Source organism: Lithobates pipiens, unplaced genomic scaffold (genome assembly GCF_037356315.1).
Source record: "Lithobates pipiens isolate NorthernLeopardFrog02 unplaced genomic scaffold, aLitPip1_a1.2 Scaffold_28, whole genome shotgun sequence".
Classification (NCBI taxonomy): domain Eukaryota; kingdom Metazoa; phylum Chordata; class Amphibia; order Anura; family Ranidae; genus Lithobates; species Lithobates pipiens.
This window is the reverse complement of record NW_027507789.1, coordinates 214,395,071-214,403,805: the sequence shown is the minus strand read 5'-3', so window position 1 is coordinate 214,403,805 and position 8,735 is coordinate 214,395,071. Positions and strand designations below refer to the sequence as shown.

General features: G+C 40.8%; 1 protein-coding gene across 1 annotated transcript in view; it reads right to left on the bottom strand.

Annotated features, from left to right (window-relative positions):
* Positions 1–2,428: 2,428 nt before the first annotated feature.
* The window catches only part of PARD6B (par-6 family cell polarity regulator beta), a 56,101-nt gene continuing 49,794 nt past the window's right edge, over positions 2,429–8,735 (bottom strand). The window contains 4 exon segments of the mRNA XM_077460525.1: positions 2,429–3,671; positions 3,674–3,726; positions 3,728–3,783; positions 3,785–3,945. Coding sequence (XP_077316651.1) covers positions 3,109–3,671; positions 3,674–3,726; positions 3,728–3,783; positions 3,785–3,945 — 833 coding nt within the window. The 3' untranslated portion in view covers positions 2,429–3,108.

Here is an 8,735-nt window from a genome sequence, read left to right as displayed (position 1 = left end):
AAAGAAAGTTGACCTAATTATACAGGCAAAAATGAAAAAAAACAAAAATGTCATATCTTACAATCTTGTACCCATAAATTGAAGTAGCGTCCTGCATTTTGATTCACATCTAAGGGTTCTTAAAACGTAATCACTAGCAAAAGGGACAGCAACAGGACAACAAAAACCCTAGTTCTTGTAGCGATGGCGTGACTTCACAGGGTGGTGAAGTTTACAGGTTCTGTCCACATGTGCCCATATATTGCTAAAAAAATCTGTAGAAACCTGACCTTTACACCTACTTGTTAACATCTCCTCAAAATGATAGCGTTCAGGTATTTTCCAGGGAAGGGTGTTGGTATTACGACAATTGTCCTCTTCCAACCTCATGCTGACAACTATTTTTTTATTTGGTTCCAATGACCGTGCCACTGGGTACAAAGGCACCTCTGTAAAGACATGGTTTGACTGTTTTTTTGTGAAGGAACTCAAGAGGTCTACACAAAACCCTGACCTGGACCCTACTACTGAACACCTTTGGGGTAAATTGCAATGCCAATTGCAAGCCAAGTCTTCTGCATACAAAGCCAGCTCCATAAAGACCTGGCTTGACAAGTTTGGTGTGGAGGAATTTGAGTGGTCTACACAGAACCCTTGACCTGAAGCCTACTCTACTGAACACCTTTGGGGTGAACTGGAATGACAATTGCAAGCCAAGACTTCTGCATACAAAGCCAGCTCCATAAGTACACTGTTTGACCAGTATGATGTGAAGAACCATGAGTTGTCTACAGAGACTTGACCTCAACTCCAATGAATACAATTGCAAGCAAGGTCTTCTTCGTACCAAGCCAGTTCCATAAGGACATGGTTTAACTAGTTTGGTGTGGAGGAACTCGAGTGTCATGCACAGAACCCTGACCTGAAGCCTACTACTGAACACCTTTGTGGTGAATTGGAATAAAAATTGCAGGCCAAGTCTTCTGCATACAAAGCCAGCTCAGTAAAGACCTGGCTTGACCAATTTGGTGTAGAATAACTCTAGTGGTCTGCACAGAACCCCGACTTGAACCCTACTACTGAACACCTTTGGGGTGAATTTGAATGCCAATTGCAAGCTAGGTCTTTTTTGTACCAAGTCCGCTCTGTAAGGACATGGTTTGACCAGTTTGGTGTGGAGGAACTTGAGTGTTATGCACAGAATCCTCAACCCTACTGAACACCTTAGTTAAGAATTTGAATGCCAATTGTGAGCCAGATCTTCCCATCCAACATCAGTACTTGACCTCACCAGACCAGACTGGCTCCAAAATCTTATGGAAGCTTTCCCAGAAGAGTGGCGGCTGGGATGGCTGCAAATTGAAATGGGGGGGGGGGGGGGGGCGGGCATGGTTTAGGAGTTATCCAAAAAGCCCATATAGGTGTGATGGTCAGGTCTCTACAAACTGATGGCCCCATCATAAAATAAAAAAAAGAAGAAAAAAAAAGTAGTGTTTCCCTAGCACTGCTCATAGGAAGCCTGCCTTTATACTGTATTATAGCAGTGCTCCTCACAGTGGAAGTAGCAGAAGTTGCTCATCAATCAAACCCTGTGTGGGTGCAATTCACATTGAACGGTGTCAGTTATCTTATAGACAATTCATCCTAAACAACAGATACAGAGAAATGTCTTCAATGTAAAACCTACCAGTGAAAAACAAATTCAGCTTTTGCTAGGAAAGAAAATAATTTCCCATGGAGAAACTGCAAAACATGATATTCGCTCCATCAAACAGTTCTCTGTATTTTATCCTTCATACTTGACGTGTAAAGCCAAAACGTTCTATTACTTCTGGATGGAGTGTATAAGTGTTAGAATCCCTCATGTTTCTGATGCACTTAGCAATACTGGTTATTGATGGTCTTGATGACCATTGCTTCTGGTAGAGAAAGTCACAGGAAATCGAAAAAAAATTTGAGTGGTCACAGAAGAGAGGAAACCAATCCGATTTGGACAACACTCACTTTGGAGAGATTTCCCCTTAGTTCCTGCTATGTCTTTGGGACGGGAAGTAAAAGGTAATCTCCCAGATGAAATAAAACACTCACAGGGGTCCTAACCCTTTCCCTACTCCATCCAAAACGTTTTGGCTTTACATACCTAGAATTTGGCTCTAAGAATATTGCTTTAAAAACAAGGAGCTCCAACTCCATGAATGGGAGAACAGCCAGTACCCGATGATCATCACAACTTATGCTCCCATTTCCCTCTATAACAAGAGCCCCTAGTGCATTATTGAAGCTAAGATATACCAGCCCCCCTCCCCTCCCCATAAACCCCCAGCCCCCCAGTTAAGATTTGCTCAGCTGTGATGTGGAAGAACCAAAGCTAAAAACCCTATCTGTGCACATGCGCCTTATAAAAGCATACATATACGCTACAAAAATATATGTTTTTTCAAAGAATGGGTTATATATTTTATATATTTTCTTTAATTATGGGGCCAAGTTAGGTTTCCCTTTTTGCATACAGCAATGATTAGTGGTACGCTCCATTAAAAAATAAAAAAAAATATGCAATCTTTTAGACTGCATTTCAGGAATGCCAAAATAGACAATCTGTTCCATCTTTATGCTGGTTAAAACATAATCAGTCATAATTATAATTTACAATTATTGGCTTATTACAGTAACTGTGCTATTAGAAGTGGCCTTCAATGACTTGCAGTCCCCATAGCAACCCCTATGCCAAAGAAAAATGGAAATAAAGTGGTTATTTGCTTTAAAAAAAACGGCTAAAATACAAAGGGCTACATTCTCTAAAGACCATGGACGCTGCGTCTTTGCACTTTTAAAAGTATCGATAAATCGTCAGACTGAGAACCCTGTACAAAAGATAATTTTTTTTTTTTGTTCGGCTATGGAATGTAAAACATAGAACACTTAAAATTATTATTTTTTTTGTCTTCCTTCATATCATAAAAATAGAATAGTAAGCTTGGAATAAGATTACAGTGGAGGGAATAAACTATACAATATATTTTTCTTTTAAAAAAAAAAAAATGATTTGCATGTAGAATGTCACACAGATCTTAGAATAAAAAAAAAAAAAAAAAAAAAGTGTGCAAGTGGCGGTTCGATGACCGCCGTTCACAGTGTGATTACGGTTCCGTCTTCTTCTAAGATCCGTGTCTCATGATTATTGGAAATAAGGTCCAGGCTGCCTCTGCTGGCAGATAAGTGCACGTTGTAGTTAGATGACATAAATCCGTTTTGTGGCAATTCGTGGTAGGAATCGTGATGTGTGAGGGATTCCAGGCTCTCCGAGGATGGGGCAGCCTTAGGGATCTGCTGTGGCTCGCCGGACTCCTCGATAATAATGTCCTCCTCATCGCTATCCTCTTCCTCGGGGTGGTAGTTCTGGATGATGTGCTGCGGTTGTACATTTCCATACATGCTGGTGCTGCTGTCAGTCGACTGTCCGGAGCTGCCGGAGTTCCGGCTGTTCCGTACTACGTTATTCCTCTGGTTGGCCGGCCTGACTGTTATGATGAGGTTGTGACTATTTGCGATCATCATGTCGGTCACTTGGTCCAGGCTCTTCCCCGACACTTCGATGCCATTGACCTCCAAGACCTCATCGTTAACGGCTAGCAGTCCGGTACTCTGGGCCAGGCCTCCAGGAACCAGCCTAGAGATGAAAATTCCTGGCACTTTTCCAGGCCGTGTGGCGTCACCCTAACGCTAGAGCCGTCGCGGATGTAGAACCAAGGGGCTTATCCATACCATGTTGTAGAGACGTACCCTACGGTGGGTTTCGGGAAGGGATGTCGACGTCAATGATTGACGAAACTGGCCTGAAGTCACTCGGCATGCCAATGACCAAGTGGGGCTTCTTTTTGACGACGTCCGGCCGCAGCACCGTTTGAAGGACAGTCTTCTTTTTGGTTAAGGTATCTGTGCCAAAGGCGCTGTAGTCTGCCTCCTCTGCAAAATGAGAAAAAAGAAAAATATTAGGATTTGTCATTTAGGCCTAAAGAAAAAAAAAAGTAAAAGGAACTAATAAAAAATAAATATTCATATGCAAGAGGAGAATGAATTAACATGGGTGACCTGAAACAAAACTCGATCTGGCAACTGTGGTTCCTGAAATCTCTCCATCGGACGCCTTGAAAATTAACAGAAGCTTGGAGAGAATAACAAAAACGGGCAGCCGGTCTCAAACTATCACTCCGGCCAACAATAACAGTCAGAGGTTTTACTTAAAAACCACACGATCCATAAAATAAATTATATATGAAGCTGGCACCGATTACAAATCTGTTAGTGAAGGTGAATGCAGCAGCCTTACAGTGAACAGGGTCTTAAGCAACTCCCAAGAGCTGCACTGAGGGGTATTACTGGACGGATTACAGGGCAACTCAAAGCTAGTTTTGCAGCACCTGGATTGCTTTATGGCTTAGACAGTGTTAGGTGAAAATGTTATTAAAAAGGTAAATAAAAAAACAAAAGCCATAGTGAGCATTGGGGGCCACAGAGGGAAGGAGGCAGGGAAAAGGGGCCAGCAAAAGGGAGGCAGAAAATAAAGGGCCACATAGAGAGGATACATGGGGGGGGGGCACATAGAGGCAGAGGGGAGGCACACAGAGGGAGGGGGTAGCACATAGAGGAGGGGGTAGCACATAGAGGGAGGGGTAGCACATAGAGGGAGGGGGTAGCACATAGAGGGAGGGGGTAGCACATAGAGGGAGGGGGTAGCACATAGAGGGAGGGGGTAGCACATAGAGGGAGGGGGACCATGTAAAGGGAGGGGATCACAGAGGGAGGCACTGGGGGGGGGGCACATAGAACGAGGGGGATCACAGAGGGAGGCACTGGGGGGGGCACATAGTGCCTCCCTCTGTGATCCCCCTCGTTCTGAGGGGAGGGGCACAGAGGAAAGTGTGAAAAAAAAGAAGACGAGGAGAGGAAGAGAGAGAAGAAGAAGAAGAAAGGAGGAGGAGGAGGAGGAGAAGAAAGAAGACGAGGAGGAGGAGGAGGAAGAAAGAAGAAGACGAGGAGGAGGAGGAGGAGGAGGAGGAGAAGAAAGAAGACAAGGAGAAGAAAGAAGACAAGGAGAAGAAAGAAGACAAGGAGAAGAAAGAAGACGATCACAGATACTTTTCTGTTTTTATTCAATCCGCAATGGGAAAAGGACAACCTCATTCTCATAGGTTGTTAGGGGTGACACAGGCACTTTGTACACCCGTGTCATTGTTCTTGCAGAAAGAATGGTTGAAGTCAGAATGCGGTGTGGTGGAGGGTAAACACAGCAGCGTGATGAGTCCTTCCATAGATACCTGACAGGAATGTGGGAGAACACACCCATCGCTAATGATGACTATTTGTAACAGACATCTAGGTCAGCTGTACATATACACACAGGTTATATAATTAGCAGATGACTGTGGTATTAATCAGCAATCACCTTTAACCTATATAACTGGCTATGACGTCATGCCTCAGGAAGGCAAAAAGAATTCAGGATCTGTAATAAAAAAGTGAGCTCAGGTTGATATGTGGTCAAAACGGTGCCAGCATCATACCCATTTCCCAATACACAGGAGTGGCACTGCCATACATGGCAACGAAAGTCTCTAATATCTGTGGTGTGATTACAGATTGTAAAGTTTCAGTGTGTGTGTCAGCGTAATTATTGGAATGTGAAGAATCCACTATACGTGATAAGAGTCATGAATCATCAAAGTATGGAAGACCAATATTTTATCAAAAGGAAAACTGGCCCAAAATAGTAAATAATATATATTTTTCTAAATGTATCTGTATATTTCTTATTACCATAACTACCACCAAAAACAAAATAAATTCTCTTGCTCCTGGCTATGGTAAACATACCACATGTTATTAAATGGTATGTAAACGCAGTACAGCCCAGAAACAATAGTGTGCATTTTGCATTTTTATATACTACCTAAAATACTGATACTAATTAAAAAAAAAAAAAAAAAAAAATATATATATATATATATATATATAATATATATATATATATATATATATATATTATATATATATATATATATATATATATATATATATATATATATATATATATATATATTTTTTTTTTTTCTTAAAGAGGAAGTAAACCCTGATGAGTTTACTTCCTCTTTGATTCCCTGCAAAGGTAAAGCATAATGGGCTCCTATGCATCGCATATTAGTCCATTATGTGTCACTTACCTGACACAGGAGCCAGCGAAGTCACCGCTGTCCCCTGTAGTTACGAGCGTCCATCTTCTTGGTGGGTCTCGCTGCTTCGGCGCTGTGATTCGCCGGAGCCGCGATGACGTCACTCCCACGCATGCGCATGGGAGCCGACACTCGTGGCATATTGCCGCCAATCTAGGCTTTCTGTAGGTCAAGTGTTTTGTAAGGGGTTACAACCACTTTAAGTCCTGGCCAAAATATTCTGACCAGACCTTTGACCCTTACTTGAACCAAACACTAACCCTGGCACAGACCTAGATCAAGGTATTTTTTCTTTTTTTTTAACGCACAGTTGTTTGCTTCTCTATCTCTACAAGAAGATAGAAAAAATAAAAATAAAAATTTATATATATATATATATATATATATATATATAGATAGATAGATAGATAGATAGATAGATAGATAGATAGATAGATAGATAGATAGATAGATAGATAGATAGATAGATAGATAGATAGATAGATAGATAGATAGATAGATAGATAGATAGATAGATAGATAGATAGATAGATAGATAGATAGATAGATAGATAGAAAGATAAGATAAGATAAGATAAGATAAGATAAGATAGATAAGATAGATAAGATAGATAAGATAGATAAGATAGATAAGATAGATAAGATAGATAAGATAGATAAGATAGATAGATAGATAGATAGGAGAGGGAGAGAGTATGTGTATATCTATATATACACACACACACACACACACACACACACACACACAATGGTGGGTATTTACTAAAACTGGAGCAGATCTGCATAGAAACCAATAAGCTTCCGGATTTTGCCAAAGCTTAATTGAACAATCCGATGCGGATTGGTTACTATGCACAGCTGCACCAGTTAGTAAATCTCTCCCCATGTATCTTTCCTCTTCATTTCCAGAGAGAAGCACAGGGGCGAGCGTCACAATGACTGATCATCACAGTGATAGCCAATCAGAGATTATCACAGCAATCAAGTGACCCAGAACCCAATCATTAGTAATGCTCTGTACAAAACCATTACACAGAGCATGTAAACATAACATAGGTTGGACTTGATGGACTTTTATTTTTTTTCAATTTCACCTACTATGTAACTATGTTTGTTATTAAAAAAAAAATATATAAAAAAAAAAATGATCCTTTACAATCACTTTAACTTCCTGTCCCATAAGCCAAAACAGGAAGTAAGAGAAATCCCTCCAAAGTGAGGGAATGCCCGGTTGTCACCAGGACTTGGTTTCCCTATTGGAAGATTTCCCCTTTATGGGGCTGGTGGACACGCGCCGCGTACATCATGACTGTGCCGCCGGACTTGATGTCCGCCAGGGTCCTGAAATCGTGTCACGGAGAGGCAGAATGGGGAGATGACAAGGCATTTCCCTGTTCTGCCTAGCAACATGACAGGGATATACTGCTCCCTGTCATCGGGAACAGTGATCGCTGTTATGTCAGTGGTAGCCCACCCCCCCAGTTAGAATCACTCCCTAGGACACACTTAACCCCTTGATTTCCCAGTGTTTAACCCCTTCCCTGCCAGTGTCATTTATACAGTAATCAGTGCATTTTTATAGCATTGATCGCTGTATAAATGACAATGGTCCCAAAATGGTATCAAAAGTGACCGATGTGTCAGCCATAAAGGTAGCAGTTGCGATAAAAAAAAAAAAAAAAAAAAAAAAAAAAAAAAAAAAATCGCAGATCGCCATTACTAATGGACAAAAAAAATTAATAAAAATGGCATAAATATATCCCCTATTTTGTAGACACTATAACTTTTGCGCAAACCAATCAATACACACTTTTTTTTTTTTTTTGACCAAAAACATGTAGAAGACATATTGGCCTAAACTGAGGAAAAAATTGGGGTTTTTTTTAATTATTTTTTGGGGGATATTTATTATAGCAAAAAGTTAAAAAAAAAATTGCTTTTTTTTTTCAAAATTGACGCTTTTTGTTTATAGCGCAAAAAATAAAAACTGCAGAGGAGATCAAATACCACCAAAAGAAAGATTTGTGGGGAAAAAAAAGGACGTCAATTTTTGTTTTGGTGCAACGTCGCATGGCCACGCAATTGTCGGCCAAAGAAACGCAGTGCCGAATTGCAAAAAGTGGCTCTGGTCAGGAAGGGGGTAAAATCTTCCAGGGTTGGAGTGGTTGAAATAAAAAAAAAAAAAAAAAAAAAAAAAAAAACACACACACTTTCACGAAGTGACAGTTAAAGGACAGTTAGAGGTTTCGCCGCCTGTTCTTGGAGGAACACCCAAATAAATAGATACAGAAGTTTATCAGGTGCTGCAGAAACCTTATGGGAGCTTTCCATAGCCGAAGATAACTTACAAGAGAGTCGAAAAGTCCACACCTAGCTACACATCAACTCTACAAATACCAGATCATTGTAGATGTTCATGCATGCGATTAGGAAAACGTTCTATGTAGAAGCCTGTACAGAAAGTGCCAGTCCTCCAATGTACTGGAAATACAAGCAGCTTTTCGCTAAAAGGAAGTGAATGTGGGG